The sequence below is a fragment of the Sprattus sprattus genome, assembly GCF_963457725.1.
Source record: "Sprattus sprattus genome assembly, chromosome: 4".
Taxonomy (NCBI): domain Eukaryota; kingdom Metazoa; phylum Chordata; class Actinopteri; order Clupeiformes; family Clupeidae; genus Sprattus; species Sprattus sprattus.
In genome coordinates, this window is record NC_137923.1 from 23,924,658 (window position 1) to 23,941,828 (window position 17,171).

Below are 17,171 nucleotides of genomic sequence, written 5' to 3' on the forward strand. Positions count from 1 at the left end.
CTCGCGCCTTTAATCCACACACTTCTGAGGAGCCAATGCCCAGTGAACAGAGTGAAGGACATCATGTGAAGACAAAGGGAGAAGGTGGAGGGGGGGGGGGGGGGGGGGGGTTGACGGGGGGGAAAAAAAGAGAAGAATAAAGGTCAGGTGGGAAGAAAGCGAGGAGGAGAAAGAGAATTCCCAGAGGGCTCTTCTCTCCCTCACAGGCTCAGTCCTGAGACGGTTCTGTATTAACACCCTGAAGATGAGACACCGCGGAATCAATTACCCACCTCATCCCCTAGCCTCTGTTCTCAGCAACTTGTTCCAGGGCTGTGGAGAATGGAAATGTCAGGTTCCCTTTTATTATCAGCAGGAGCCCCCGCGTACACTCTTTCTCTCTCTCACGCACGCACGCACGCACGCACGCACGCACGCACGCACGCACGCACGCACACACACACACACACACACACAGGCCTACGCAGAGAGACAGATGTGACCAAGTGATTTCAAATCTGGTGTGTGTGTGAAAGATAAAGATGAATATGAAAGTAGACAGGTGAAGATGAAAGAAGATAGGTGGGTAGGTAGGCATGTAGGCAACTCTAAGATTCTCTCAAAGACAATTGAGTGTTCATGTGATGCTCCTGAAAAGGTAGTGGCCCTGCTATAGGCAAAAGTCTTTGAACATGTTAATTGTTAAAATGCTTGGACATTAGCCTGCAACTCGCATGCATACCAGGCAAGAAATGTCCATGTGAAACTAGCTAATGTTATAAAGATAACGATGTTATAGGTTCAATTTAATGTTCAGGCCTTGTCTATGGGGCAAAAAAGCTTATTTAATTAATTAAGTTTGTGTGTCATTAGCATATACTGTCCCTTGAAGGGTTGGCTTACAGGTCAGTCTCTCCTGTTTCACATGTAACTTTAGTGTCTCATCTGATATGTCATTCCTCGATGTATAGCATGACTTGCAGCACTCCTAAACTAAACAGACACGGCACCATTTTGTTTGGTGCCATATTCAGTAGACATTCTTTTGTAGTAGCCATTCAGGTTCAAATCACTTCATCTAGGTCCCAACCATAGTCAAAAACCAGTCCTACCATTTATCATTTTGGTAAACAATTTGAGAATGTAGCCTAGGTCTCATAAATATAACACCACAACTAATCAATACATCATCAAGTTAGTAATATTGCTTTTAAAGTGAATATTTCAAAAAAGATACAATATCTGTATAGCCTGTAATGTATAGGCCTTTGAGTTACTTTAATTATTTGCATTAACAATTGTGAATCGTTTTTGTGTCATTGGTTTATATTATTTATGCTTAGAGATTCAAATTTATAATATAATAACTGGCAAATGGCCAGCAGTGGCCTGGAACAAGAACATACTGACTAAGTTATAAATTATAATCACCAACTTCCAACACACATACAATCTGGCAGAACTGTGGTAACGTCCTTGGTAGTTCCTCAAAATGAGTGAGTGTGTGTGGTTTTAAAGTGTGACCCATGCTGACTATGAGGACATTCTAATCACAGCATTTTCCCAGAGAAAATCAAGCTTATACTACATGTTACATGGAGCCTGCACCAACGGTGTGTGCCAATAACGGTCATGAGTTTGCCCAAACTTTGCCAACAACAACACCATGACCTACATGCATGATTATAGATAATATTAGATTGCAGCACTTATAACCTCTTACAAAACATCAAAAGCCTTTTCATCTAATCGTTTCAAAATGTGAATATGACAATCACAACATGATTCAAGCTGATGTACGAACACCTTTGTACTGTAAGCACACACACAGAGAATGGTCGCTGTATGGTTTGGTACCTTGGTTCAGGCGTTTGCTGGTAAGTGGGAGACATAATTAAAGTGTAGCACCAATGTGACACAGTAAGCATGTAACCATGATAAAAAAATTCCCCTTTCAATGACTAACGCCAGCCTGAAAAGGAGCAAGGACCCATTTTCCCAAAACTGACGCAATTTTGGGCACAATTCAACATCATTTCATGTGCCAAAGCTCAGGGCAGCCATTTACCAGACACTAGACACTACATTACAGCTGGTCTTGATGTACATGAGACTTTCAGGGGATAAAACAGTTGGAAAAGGAACTGGTCACCCAAACCACAAAAAGTACAATGTAGTTCAGTACAATGCTATTGCCTTGAGATATACTCCCACTTATCACTTAATAATAATTCACACAAAAACAGTGATTTGGTTTAGTTTATTTCATAACAGCTGCAGTGTCCCACTGAAGATATATTTTGTTTGTGAGTATGTTGGATTTACATCAGATATTCAATATGTGAGGTCTGAATAAGAATCATTCACATCAATGCATTCATAGTGGGCAAAAAAAAGGTTTCTCAATGTACAACTGAACTTGGCTGTTAGGAGTTGAAAGTAACAATTTCAAAAAAGACAGTAGTTCAGCAATAAACCTGGAAGAAGTTTACATATAATCACATTATACCTACTGTTATAAAAATGTAGTCCAAGAGCCTAAAAACGGACACAAACCCATTAATTTACAATGTAACTGAGGTGGACAAACTGTGAGCTACTGTCAGATTTACTTAGGTTTAAAGCAATGTTAACACTTTTTACATTTCAAAGCTTTTATGTAAAAAAAAAAAAAAAAGTTCTAAAAAGTTTCTTTAAAAGTGAAAAGATAAAAACAAAAAGTAAAATCCGACTCCAATGCCACCTCCCAATTCCCACTTGTTTATTTACAGCTGGTGCCATAAATTCAGGCAGGTACACACACACACACACACACACACACACACAGATTAGCATACAAAATGCAGCGGCATGTTAAAAGTGAAATATCAAAACACTCCACGCGCCGTCTCAAAGTCAGAGGTGCTTCTTCAGATGCAGTGCTTGTGTGCGGTGTGGTGGTGCTGGGACGTCGCCGCGGAGAGGGCCATCAAAGAGGTGGTGTGCCGCCGCAGCCAACCGCTCAAGGAGACCACGCTCACCCCGTCAGGCTCTTCTCTCCCGAGTGGTTAATTGAATTAAAATCAATGACAATCTTGGTGCAACGCGGCACAAATTGTCTGACACACACACACACACACACACACACACACACACACACACACACACACACACAGAGAACAAAAAAAGGTAAGAAAAAAGTGTTTCTGTTTTACTAAACTTTTCTCTAATAATGCTTTCATTTAAACTCATCAAAACCTGTGTGAAACAAAGAGCAAGAAGAGGGGGTGGGCAACAGAAAGTGACCGGGGAGGGGGGAGGTGGACACTAGCAGTGGCTTTAAAAAAAAAAAAAAAATGCTTTCAAATTCACACCCCATCACTATAATCTCCCCCAGCAAGCGGAGCACTTTGAAGGAGCCAATTACCCAGAAGTCCACATGGGAGAGGCTGAGGAGTGGTAGCACCTCCAGGAAGTAATGACCAGGGCCCAGAACCTTAGGCCCCATGCTCCAGACCCCCCACCGAGACCGAGCCGCCCAGCAGGGGGGCAAACTCTCCTCTCAACCCCCTCCTTTCATCTCTCCTTCTCAGCATATCCCTCTCTCTATCCCTCTTTCTCTCCCCGTTCTCTCTTTGGATCTTTCACAGCACACCTTCCACTGCATTTTGCCATTTTCCTTCGCCAGCATCCTTTTGTATGTGTGATTTCTCTCCATCCTTCCTCTGGGTTTTTCTACTCTTTGCTCATTTAACTCACTGTCATTTCATGCCCTTTCCCTTTTCTCCTTCTCCATGTGTGATGATCACTTCCCATGATCCTCTCTGTGCCGCACCTCCTCTCCTCTCCTCACCATCACTTCCCCCTCCTCTTTATTCTGTTCCTCAAGCTTAGAGATCCATCTTCCACTACTCTTTTCAAAATTCCTTCTCTCCCCCACTACCATGACCTTTGTCATCCCTTCAAAGCCTCTCCATTACTCTGCATACCCTCCAGCTCTCTCGTTTTGTCTTTTGTTTTCTCTTTCTGTTTCCGAGTGCTGGTTCTCACATTAGGATTAGAACACTAAGGGAAGAGGGGACTCAATTACTGGGATCTTAATTCTGTTCTCTCAAGAGTGCTTCATCCACAAACTTAGGTAAGGTCATAAGCAGTCATACACACTTCCTGCAGACCCCCCTCCCCCCACCCATACACACACACACACACACACACACACACACACACACACACACACACACACACACACACACACACACACACACACACACACACACACACACACACACACACACACACACACACTGTTGATTCATCGCTTTATGTTGTGGACGAGGAGAACCAAGAGCTCAAATGAAAGCCCTTCAATGTCAGTTCCAAGATGCCCTTATGATTTGTTGTTTGGCTTTCATTTCTTCTTTGTAGGTCAGGTGCCACAGGGTTAAAGAGGTGACTTTAAACCCACCACTACGAGGAGGCCCTATTAAACGTGTGAATTACAGCTACTGCATAGCCTCGAGCTCGGCCAAAAATGGATCAAGAAACACAGGCAGGGGAGGGAGGCTGTGTGGGGGACGGGACATACATGGGAGAGATTAAAGGATAAATGTGGATGGGAAACGAACAGCACGTGTTCTCAGTGGTTCCCACATACAGGGCGATGTTGAGAGAGAAATCGGAGAGGGGGTTGACCTCCAGAACCCCAGCTGACAAAATTCCCAATCTCGATTGGATTCTGCTTCTCTGTCTTGGTCTAGAGCCTCTGCATCATACTCCTCAGAGCCTAGCAATCATCTTCACTTACAACCTCTAATGGATTTCGAGGCCTGTGTTTGCTTAGTTGCTATCCGACATATTCCTGAACCGTTAAACTTCCACATCTGTATTCACTTACAATGTTTAAAATTAACATTTCTCATTGAAAGGATTATTATAGATATAAATATTGCTATATATACACAGTACTGTGCAAAAGTTTTAGGCAGGTGTGAAAAAATGCTGTAAACTTAGAATGCTTTCAAAAATGGAAGTGTTAACAGTTTATTTTCATCAATTCTTCATAAATTAACAAAATGCAGTGAAGGAACAGAAGAATATTCTAAATTAAATCAAAATTTGGTGTGACCACCCTTTGCCTTCAAAATAGCATACATTTTCCAGATACACTTGCGCACAGTTTTTGAAGGAACTCGGCTGGTAAATTGTTCCAAACATCTTGGAGAACTAACCACAGATCTTCTGTGGATGTAGGCTTCCTAAAATTCTTCTGTCTGTTCATGTAAACCCAGACAGACTCGATGATGTAGAGATCAGGGCTCTGTGGGGGTCATACCATCAATTGCAGGACTTTCTGTTCTTCTTTAAGCTGAAGATAGTTGTTAATGACATTGGCTGTATGTTTGGGGTTATGTTCCTGCTGCAGAATACATTTGGTGCCAATCATACGCCTCCCTGATGGTATTGCATGATGGAATAGTATCTGCCTGTATTTCTCAGCATTGAAGACTCCATTCATCCTGACCAAATTTCCAACTCCACTTGCAGAAATGCAGCCCCAAACTGGAAAGGAACCTCTACCATGCTTCACTGTTGCCTGCAGACTCTCATTATTGTACCTCTCTCCAGCCCTTCGGCGAACAAACTGTCTTCTTCTACAGCCAAATATTTCTAATTTTGACTCATCAGTCCAGAGCACCTTCTGCCATGTTTCTGCACCCCAGTTTCTATGTTTTCGTGCTTAGTTCAGTCACTTTGCCTTGTTTCCTTGTTGGGGTAGAGCTTTTTGGCTGCAACTCTTCCATGAAGACCACTTCTGGCCAGACTTCCCCGGACAGTAAATGTCTGTACCTGGGTACCACTGGTTTCTGCCAGTTCTGAGCTGATGCCACTGCTTGAAATCTTCCGATTTCGAAGGTAAATAAGCTTGATGGGTTTTTCATCAGCTGCATTAAGTTTCCTTGACTGACCACTGCGTCTACGATCCTCAACGTCTTCTTCAAAAGAGCTTGAACTGCACATTTTGAAACCCCTGTCTGCTTTGAAATCTTTGTCTGGGAGAGACCCTGCTGATGCAGTATAACTACTTTGTGTCTTGTTGCTGTGCTCAGTCTTACCATGTAAATGGATAAAAAATAAACATTTATTTTTTACATTTTTCAAAGCATTCTTAGTTCATAGCATTTTTTCACACCTGCCTAAAACTTTTGCACAGTACTGTATATAATATAAGGTAATATACAGTATATTACCTTTACATGGCCTTGGAGGGTAACCTCACCAACAACCTTTTTATGCTTGCAGAAGATTGTAATGCAACTTTTCCCAATCTGTTAAAAATGTCAGAAATTGATGTATGATCAATCGTCATACTACATCAACATTTTCAATTATTTGATTTTTTTGAAGGTGTAAACAATGAGAACCTCTGCTATTTTATAAGCACGGAGGCATTTTAATAAAATGAGCTGCAACAAAGTCCCGACAGTTTTGTTGAAATGGCATTTAATCTTTTGCAAGTGAACACTGAGCCTAATCAGATACGTGCCATTAGCTAGGCTAGACATAACGCACAGGTGATGATGATCGGTAGAGCTGTTGAGATGGTCGTGTAGTTCTTCTATGTGCCATTAGCTAGGCTAGACATAACGTTCGAGTGATGTTGAGGCAGTAGAGCTGTTGAGATTGCCGTTTAGTTCTTCTACGTGCCATTAGCTAGGCTAGACATAACGAACGGGTGATGTTGAGGCAGTAGAGCTGTTGAGATTATCATGTAGTTCTTCTACGTGCCATTAGCTAGGCTAGACATAGCGAACGGGTGATGTTGAGGCAGTAGAGCTGTTGAGATTGTCGTGTAGTTCTTCTACTTGCCATTACCTAGGCTAGACATAACGCAAGGGGTGATGTTGAGGCAGTAGAGCTGTTGAGATTGCGGTGTAGTTCTTCTACGTGCCATTAGCTAGGCTAGACATAAAGCAAGGGGTGATGTTGAGGCAGTAGAGCTGTTGAGATTGTTGTGTAGTTCTTCTACGTGCCATTAGCTAGGCTAGACATAACTAACGGGTGATGTTGAGGCAGTAGAGCTGTTGAGATCGTCATGTAGTTCTTCTACGTGCCATTAGCTAGGCTAGACATAACTAACGGGTGATGTTGAGGCAGTAGAGCTGTTGAGATCGTCATGTAGCAGTAGGTAGGTCATATAAAGCCATGTCTCTAGAGGGGCAACTTGCATTCTACAGTATTGGCTAGCGTGCAAATTTCAAAGTTCTTCCTTTACCCCATCTGACTCATTATCGCTAGCCTAGGCTCAATTAATACGAACATCTGCCTATGTTCTAACTAGCAGGGTACTAGCTAGTGGCAGTCTACTGTCATTTTTATTCACTTAAACTTGGATTACTTTTGACATTTCTATTAAAAAACTCAATTGGGCATTTGGGTACATTGGGTTATAATATACAAATGACAGAAAGCTATATATAACTTCACGTCATTATCATTAACCATAGCAATCAATCGAGCCCATTCATACCATTTTCAGGAATGATCTTAATTTGATAAACTACATGCCATCCGAGCCGTTTCCATTTAAACGTAGTTTCGGACAGAAGTAGAAAACTGCAAACGGAAATACTGAAGCGTCATGGTGACGCCTAATGATTCATCAGGAATATGGTGGATATAGTGTTTACGGTGAGTCTAAAGTGGCTTTCCACAGACTTCTAGAATCTCCTGCCTTCCCACAGACACCAGACACAACCAGTATAGTGCTGAGAGAGAAGCCCTTCTGGCATCAGGCAGTTTTTTCAGTCTGTCATTTACCAGCACCTCCAACCCTCATATTGCAGGCAAGGCAGATATTAAAGAAACCCTCTGGCCAGTTATAGATCTGACGGAAAATCTACACCTAACTTTGACCTAGACATCAATTCTCATAATACTTTTATGTAACTGCATTCTGTACATTTCCTTGGGCCTCCCTTCAACCCTGTTCTCCGCAGATATTTCACTCTGATTTCATTCCCTTAATTTTCAATATTTGACTTTATACTTTGCATGTGCTTTGTAAAGCACTCTGGATACAGATCAGATTTAGAGAGACGTTCCCAGTATTTTATAATGAATTAAGCCCATCTCAAGCTGGATAGTGTGAAAGCACTGCGACGCACTCTGAGTGCCACAGCAAGGGCTGGGGGGGGGGGGGGGCAAACGCCTCCATCTGTGTGAGTTTGTGTGTGGGGGGGGGTCCTTAGGTGTTCTGTGAAGGCCTCTACTCCAGCCAACATCAGCAGAGACGTGGGAAAGGGGCCAGTGGTCTGGGAGGAGAAGATTAATACACTTCTAACTCCTTATCATGAGCCTCCCATGCTTACACACACACAGTCTCGGAAAATCATGTCAAATATTGCTGCCCCCAAAGAACACGGCGCTTGGCCGGGGGAGCCGTTTAGGAGTCCAATACAAACAGGGATCATCATTTTTTTTTCTCCCTCTCCTCTCCTCATTTTTGAACAGCAGGCAGTTAGTGGCCACAGAGGCCTCCCACCACTGCTCACTAGCCCCACTGATCCCAGTAGAGGTCATTAGCAGGGCCATGTTGCACCCCTGAAACAACCACCCCCTGCTGTACAGCCCAAAACAACACACTCACACACTACACACACACACACACACACATGCGCATACATAGACGGTGGTTTGTGGAGACACTGTGTTCACAGTTCTGTGTTCCAATGGCATGTTGTGTTTGCTAATGCAAGTTTATCATTTTAAAAGGCTAACTGATCATTAGAATTTTCAGAATTATGGTAGCACAGCTGAAAACTGGCCTTCTATAAGCAAAAAAAACTGGCCTTCTATAAACAAGTTGAGTATCTGGAGCATCAGCACTTGTGGGTTCAATTACAGGCTCAAAATGACCACAAACAAAGAACCTTCTTCAAAAACTCGTCAGTCTATTCTTGGTCTGAGGAATGACAGCTATTACAAGCGAGAAATCGCCAAGAATCTGAAGATCTCAAAACAACGATGTGTACGACTCCCTTCACAGAGCCGTGTGAACTGGCTCTAACCAAAATAGAAAAAGGGGTGGGAGGCCCCAGCGCACAGCTGAGCATGAGGACAAATACATTAGAGTGTCTAGTTTGAAAAAAAGACTCCTCACAGGTCCTTAGCTGGCAGCTTCATTAAATACCGCAAAACACCAGCCTCAATGTCAACAGTGAAGAGGAGCCTCTGGAAAATATGGCCTTCTAGGCAGAGTTGCTAAGGTAATGCCATATCTCAGCTTTGCCACTAAAAGGGAAAGATTTAGATAGGCAAAAGAAAACAGACACTGGAAAGAGGAAGACTGAAAAAATGAGACATATGAGTTCGAGGAGTTCGGATCACGGAGCAGAACCTTCATGAGACACAGACCAAATGAGTTAATACTGGAGGAGTGCTTGACGCTGTCTGTGAAGCATGCCGGAGGCAATGACATGCTCTGGGGCCGCTTTGGTGGTGGTCAGGTGGGAGGTGGGTCTTGAAAAAGGAGAGCTACCACTCCATTTTGTAACACCTGAAGACAGCACTGGATTGAAGCTAATATCCTCTGACAACAGGGCAATGACCCACAGTACAGCTCCAAACTATGCACGAACCGTTTAGAAAATAAGCGGTTTGCTGATATTTTTTCACTATAATGGAGGGGTCAGCACAGTCACTGGATCTCAACCCCATTGAGCTGTAGTGGGAGCAGCTTGACCGTATGGTAGGTAAGAAATGCCCATCAGGTCAACGCAACTTGTGGGAGGTGGTTCAGGAAGCATTGGGTGAAATCTCTTTAGAGATCAACAAACTGATAACTAGAATGTCAAAGGTCTGTAAGACTGTAAATGCTTTTGTCAAAGAATCCTCCATTTGCAGCCAAGTTTGAAGGACAAAATCATTATTTTTAGCCCCGTCAGTGACTATATTTCCAATACATTTTGCTATATTGCCTATTCAAACATATTTCATGCATGTTTAAATGGAAATCAGGGTCATTTCTAGATAACCCAATGTACATGAAGTCATCTCTCCCTCCCCACCCCCCTCCCTTTCCCTTTCTCCCCCCCCCCCCCCCCCCCCAAGATAAGATAAGGTGCTCTGGAGACTCACTTGTATTTGATTCCCGCCAAGTTAAGGAGTCGTCTGGAGGCAGTCATTTCTGGCGAGCTGTGGTACTTGTCGGACAAATAAATCACATCCTTTATACCTGTGGGTAACAGAGAGGGATTGAGGGAGGGAGAGAAAGGGAGGGAGAAAGAGAGAAAGGAAGTCAATTATCTGGAAGACAGACGGAGGAGGTAGTGTCCAACTAGGCCCACCCAGACGCGCCTGCAGTGAGAGAGGGGAGGGTGGGGGGATGGAATAGAGATGAAGGTGTGCGCTACTCCTGGGAGCGGTCAGCGGGTCGATAAGCAGCACCGGCAGGCTCTGGCCAATATCAAAAGCACAGAATCTGCCAGAAATCTGCAGTCTCCTCTGACATCCTTAAAACATGATGTGAGAAACCTCCCCTGCTCACACACATACCCATACACACACCCGCATACAAAGAGAGACTCAGAGGTTCACAGAGAGGAATACACTGAAAGAGAAATCACGTGTGTTGTAGCCTGGCTTCAACGCCCCCATGGTAATTCCAAGGTCAGCAACTGGGTGGCAGAGCCCATCGCAACAAATCTCTGACAAATGTGCTGAATGAAGCATGCTCCTGGGGACCCTAGGGTCAGCTTACTGGACACCCCCCCCCCTTCTCCCCCGTTTCCAGCACACACACACTGACCCCACCATCACCACATTACACTACCTCAGCAGCCCCTGCCAGACCATCATATATATATACACACATATACACACACACACACACACACACACACATCACAGTCAGAGAAAGAGAGAGCGCAGGAGGGAGAGAGACAAAGGCAGAAAGAGTGAGTGCTAGATGGGGGCGGAGATGGAATAATGGGAGGTACAGACATCCTCTGATCTGCAGATAGAACATGCAGAGAGGATTTCAGCTCTCCCGGAGCTCGGTGTGAAACAGAGATGGATGGGGGGGGGGGGTCGAGATGAAGACTCTGTGATCGCTGGCTCTGCACCTCCATCCACTGTAGATGTACCTGTGATAACACCTCACACCTCCACCTTTGAGGACCCAAAGCTGAAGCTCCGCTACCTGAGCAAGCAGAGATACAGAGCCGTGATAGTGAACCTCCAACTGACAATCTCTGCACACCTTCGCACTTTAAAAATAGGCGCACAGGATCAATCTAGAAGTGAGCAACGTGGTTAAAAAAAACACAACATGATACCGTGATGCTCACATAATAAAGTCTATATTACATCCATCGTGTGACAATACTAGACACTATCACTAGAAATCCACAAGGGATGCACACTAATTACAGTCACTAATGAAAACATTCTCCGAATCATTGTTTTCTTTAATCCATCCAGAGATTTTGGAACTCGTTGGTCTTATAAATACAGTACATGAAACACCTGGAAAGAGAAAAAAAAAGAAGAAAAAAAAAATCATGACATCATTCAAATCACCCATACCATTACCACTTTATACAAAAAACACATGCATAACGGCTAAAACCCAGGAGCTGTCCAAATACAGTTGCCAGGGGATACCACTGCAATCAAAACATTGCAGAAAAAAGCAACAGTTCCACCACAATGGCTGGTCACCAGTCTCCAGCCGTTCTACAAGGTTGGCACAAACCAAATAATATATTTAATTATGTCCAGGATGCTTGCCTATTGTGGTGATGTGCTGCATGTGCAGAGAGAGGTAGACAGGGGGAAAAAGAGAAATAAGGAGAAAGATGGAGGAAGATGAAAGCATAAAGAACATGGGATGATTGACAGCTAGAAACTAGAGCAACCACAGGAACACAGGTTTCCTCTCTGTAGCAGATCATGAAGTACCCACTACTCAACCCACTACACAAACTACATTCAGTAGTAGTTAAAAGAACAAAGATATAAACTATTAAACTAAATCAAAAGATAATAATTCAATTAAGAGTAAAGTACAGTAAGAATGGAGTGCAGTGTTAGAGTTAAATCATAGGCACGTCAAAATAATTTTTGTTTCGCAGATGGTTCCAATTGCAAGCAGCATAACAGCTAAATGTTGCTTCACCATGTTTGGTTTGCACTCATCTGAGTCCATGGATCCAAGAGCTCTTAACAGTTTATATTATTTAAACATGTCAGAGATGTGTCCTGGGCCAAAAACATACAGTGATTTACAGACTAGTAGCATCACTTTAAAATATATTCTGCAACTAACAGGAAGCCAGTATTTAGATTTTAGAAGTGGAGTTAAGTGCTCTGTTCTCTTGGTCATGAATAAAACTGAAGCCTTTTGAGCTGCAGCGGTTTAATGGCCTTTTTGGGAAGAGCAGTTAAGAGACCATTGCTGTAGTCTACCCTACTGGAAATAAAAGCATGAATAAGGCCAAGCTCTTGATTCTGGCTATATATTTTTTTTAAGTTGATAGAAGGCTGTGTTGGTGATTGCTTTGATATGGTTGGTGAAAGTGAGATCTGAGTCCATTAGAACGCCAAGACTTTGGCTTTTGTCTTTAGAGCCCAGGAGTGAAGGTGTTTGCTAACGTCGATACTCTTCTCTTTGCCGCCAAACATAATAATCTCTGTTTTGTCATTATTTAATTTAAGAAAATTTTGGCTCATCCAGTTATTTGTTTGCTCTAATTCTAAATATTGACACAGTGAGTGTACTGGGTTGTAGTCATATGGTAAGAAAGCCAGATATATCTGTGTATCATCTGCTAACCATAGTAATCAATGTTGTTGTTCTGTAGAATTTGTCCTAATGCCAGCATATAGAGATGGAACAGAAGAGGTCTGACAACTGATCTCTGGGGGACTTGATAAATCATCGCCATCCTATCAGATTGATTCATAACTGCCAATGGAGACAAAGTAACAAATTAAGAACTGCTCTGGAAAGTCCTACCCAATTTTCCAACTTGTCCAGCAGCATTCTATGATCCTCCATGTCAAATGCAGCACTGGGATCAAGTAAAACCAGAACTGATAATTAACCAGAATCCATACTATTGTGCCATATATAATTTAACACTTTAGTAAAGAGCTGTTTCAATAACGTGGTAGGGTCGGAAGCCTGATTAAAAAAAACTTGATTGAAAACAGTTTGACTCATAAAAGGAAGATTTAAGACTGGTTGTTTAACACAGAGGCATCCAGAGTTCTCTTTTTAGGATTGGCTTAATGACAGCTGTTTTTAGTGGCTCTGGGCAAGTGCCTGAAAGCAGTGAGCCATTTGCTATATCCTGCAAATACGTAAAAAAAAAAAAAAAAAAAAAAAGGTCAGACGACAGTGTGTTGAGGCAACATGTCCATGATTTCAGATGGCGAACAGAAGAGATTTTTGGTCAAATAAAGTGTGATGGTAGTCAAATTATTTGTTAGATATGTCATAGTTTGATTTTTTGATTGTGTGGTGGTGATTTTCTTCACTAAAAAAGCAAGCAAATTCATTACATCTCTCTGTGGAAAGGAGTTCACGGACTACATGTTTAGGGGGATATGTATGCATTTCAACCATTACAAAGAGTGCAGGTATTGATCATGTTCCTGTCAATCATCCATGAATAACTCGCAGTACAAAGACTTTGTTTATAGTGGTCATAGTGGAAGTGAAGTTAATTTTTTTCTCCAGCTAATTTCTAGTCTTTTTTACACGTAGTAAGTTTCAATAACGCCATACCATTACATATCGACATTCAAGGAGCAAAGATGAGACGTCGTCGTGTGGTGAGAACTGATAGAAAATCGATAACAACAACAATCGCCGCCATTTTCTTTATTTTTTGTAACCTACAATAAATACAGCAGGATTCCAGTCAATTGAAAAATGGCCTCTCCCCACCGGCGATTGATGTTGTGTACGAATTTCTATCAGTTCTCACCACACAACGACGTCTCATCTTTGCTCCTTGAATGACGATATGTAATGGTATGGAGTTATTGAAACTTACTACTTGTAAAAAAAGACTAGAAATTTAATGTTTATTTTTCATTGAATGTTTACATAAAGTTGCACTGGGTGCCTTTAAAGGCTTTTACTGTGATGGTGTTTCTCCATGGTGCTTTCTGTTCGCTAAACTTTTACCGATGCAGTTACTCCTCCTCCTTTCTTGCCGGTTTCGCACATATTCATAAAACTGAACTTTACTGGTCTCCGTAAGAAACAGAAAATCTAAGTTGTTGGATATTATAATGTCATTTTTTAGGTTGTATAGGCTTTTTTCACTCTGGCAGGGGCACTGCCAATGGAAACTAGCCTTTTGGCTATAATTGTGTGCATTTACATTGTAATGTTCATGAATGTACACGGTCCCTCTTGATCAAATATTGATAACTAACTAACTAATAACGTTGGTTAGAGATCCTATATTAAGTAGAGCTAGCTTTGTAGAGATAACAGGAGCACCTGGTGCAGTCTGCAGTTGATGTGATACAGGTAACAGACTTGCAAGCAAAATACAAAGCTAGCTCTCTTAATATTAGATCTCTAACCAACTAATCATTTTTAGTGAATGACATTAGAATATCCAACCATTTAGATTTTCTGTTTCTTACGGAGACCTGGTTAACAGAAGGCAGCTGTGCTACTGTTATTAGCGAGAACGCGCCAGTAAAGTTCAGTTTTATGAATATGTGATACAGGTCACAGACTAGACTAGTTTACCCCATAAGCTGAATACACTCGATTCCTTCCATCAACACCAGAATAAAGATCATGCTAGGCATACTGGGTCTCAGCTTGATCTCGGAACAGCTGTCAGTACCATCTCTACTATAGAAGTGACGGTAAACCATAACACAATCCAATCAATGTTTTGTACAGTGCCACTGCCTTCAGTAGCGCTCAAGAACATTCTGTGCTCTGTGCTGCCAGGGGTGTGTGTGTGTGTGTGTGTGTGTGTATGTGTGTGTGTGTGCTGCCAGGGGAGCTGAAGGACAAGACTGCTGCTGGCTGTGCTGAGGTGGCCTAGGTGCCTTGTGCTTTTTGGGTGAACTCTTTTTGGGTAGGATTTGTGGCCTGGCTGAGATACAGAGCAAAAGTTTAGTCCCAGTACAGTAGTCCCAGTATTAGATAATGCAGACCATTATAATTCTCGTCCAGTGTCAGAAACTCTGCCTGAGTGATATTCTCCAGTGGTCGGGATAGTTGCTCTGTTGGGCCTGTATTCTCTGTCTACCTGTGGTGAGGTGGTTCTTCATCATGATAAGGGGCAGTCCGGGGACGCTGTGGCTGTTGTTTCTTAGTGCTCTTATTCCAGCCCTGCACCATCTGGCCTAAAGAAATAGATCAAAATTGTCAATATAATTCAGACCTCTTTGGCTGCAGGTTCTGCTCAACCATGTGGTGAGCAGTCAGAAAAAGGTATTAGTTCCTCGGGCAGGAAGAGGTCCACTGATGAACTATTAAGCCATCTTCTCAAGTGTATAACACAGTTCACTGAAATCCAGTTTTTAAGGATTTTTGACTCATCTGCGAATGTCATTTTTTGGCCACATGCAGAATAATCTGATTGACTACCCGGTGTTGGGAGAGAATGTTGGGAAGCTCATCGTTTAATTTCAAGACTGTTGTGTAAGCACTGATCTGCTGCCTACATTCCAGATGGTGGAGTCACCCACGATCAGAGTGCTGAGTGCAGTGTTGGCATCAGGAAAGAGCCACTGCTTGTTAGGCCTTGTGTCTTCGATAGCACGCTTTGAATCTCTTTTTTTGAGTTGAGTCTCTTTGAGTCTACTTCATTATCATTACCACTTGGAATGTATTTGCCTAGTTTCATTAGCAGTTGGAAACGGTTCAGCTGCATTATTGCCCTTTTTCTTGAAGTACAGTAGCATTAACAGTTAGCTTTCCAAGCCACTCCAGTATAGAAGATGTTAAGAACACAACCGGTTGCTTTTGTGCTTTTGTTTTCGCTCCACACCGCTGGCTTGTACTCACATCTTGGTCGGTTCTGTTCACTGATTTTGAGTGAGCTCCGCTGAGCTTTAAGGGAATCCGTTCAGTTCTCTGACCTTAGCACTGCTTGTGGTGTTGCGTTGTTAGTGCAAGTTTGCTTTTGTTGTTGTCTTATCCTAGAGTGGAATAACGCAGGAACCATTTCTCGAGTTCCTCTCTTGGTGAGGGTTCTGTCAGAATGGTGACTTTTTTTTGTCTTTAGCACAGCAATTTTCAACAGTAGTTTGTAGCAGTTGGAGCAACACCGAGACTCAGCTATGGTAACTATAGTTGTATATAGTAGTGCTGTCAGTTTACGCGTTATTAACGGCTTTAATGCAAACCCATTTTAACGCCGTACATTTTTTGATTAACGCATTGTAAAACATATATTTTTTTTAAATTCATGTTCTTTTTGCCTTCCCAAACTGTGTAGTAGGCTAACGTTACGTTTGAGTGAATGGTGAGCGTGATACGGCGAAATGGATGATAAAAAGCTTCTGAATAGAAAGTTTACCTTTTAAAAGTTATGTTGTGCAAAAGAAGCAAGCTTCACTGTTGTCTGAAAATGTCAACAGGCAGCTGGCTGAAAGCACAGAAGTAGTAGGCTTACCTTTTATTGGTAACCTAACTGTTACGGTTCATTGTTTTTGAAATAAGAGGCGTGACTTCTATGTTCACAGCAAACTTGAAAAAAAGAAAATATTAAGCCATGGTTTAACAGTGTAGTTAAACCATGGCTTAATATTTTCTTTTTTTCAAGTAGGCTGAGTCCTTGTTTATCTGAAATGTGCACTTTATAGTTTTATTTTGTACCGCCCTGTTTGGCAACGTTGTTTTTCAATAAAATAAAACATTGCATAAAGCAAGCAAATCCAATTTTCCATGTTGATAAGAGCATTAAAATAAAATACAAATGATGGAAAAAAATAGTTGAAGGAACATTTAGAATAGATACAAATTTGCGATTAATTGCGATTCATTTTGAGTTAACTATGACAAAAATGCGATTAATCCGATTAAATATTTTAATTTTTAAATGACAGCTCTACTATATAGTAGTCATGAGTCCTGTCCTTCTGGCAGTTTGTGGACAGGTCTGATAAAAGTGTCTGATTCTATAGCAATGTGCCTCTCCAGCAGATTTATTGTTAAAAAGATGTCA

The 17,171-nt window shown here is 42.1% G+C and overlaps 1 protein-coding gene across 1 annotated transcript in view; it reads right to left on the minus strand.

The window, feature by feature from the left end:
- Positions 1-2,995: 2,995 nt before the first annotated feature.
- dctd (dCMP deaminase) overlaps positions 2,996-17,171 on the minus strand; it is a gene marked incomplete at both ends in the record, with an annotated part of 37,554 nt that continues 23,378 nt past the window's right edge. The window contains 2 exons of the mRNA XM_080836944.1: positions 2,996-3,077; positions 10,096-10,192. Of these exons, the coding sequence (XP_080693070.1) occupies positions 2,996-3,077; positions 10,096-10,192 (179 nt within the window). The remainder of the gene's footprint in view (positions 3,078-10,095; positions 10,193-17,171) is intronic.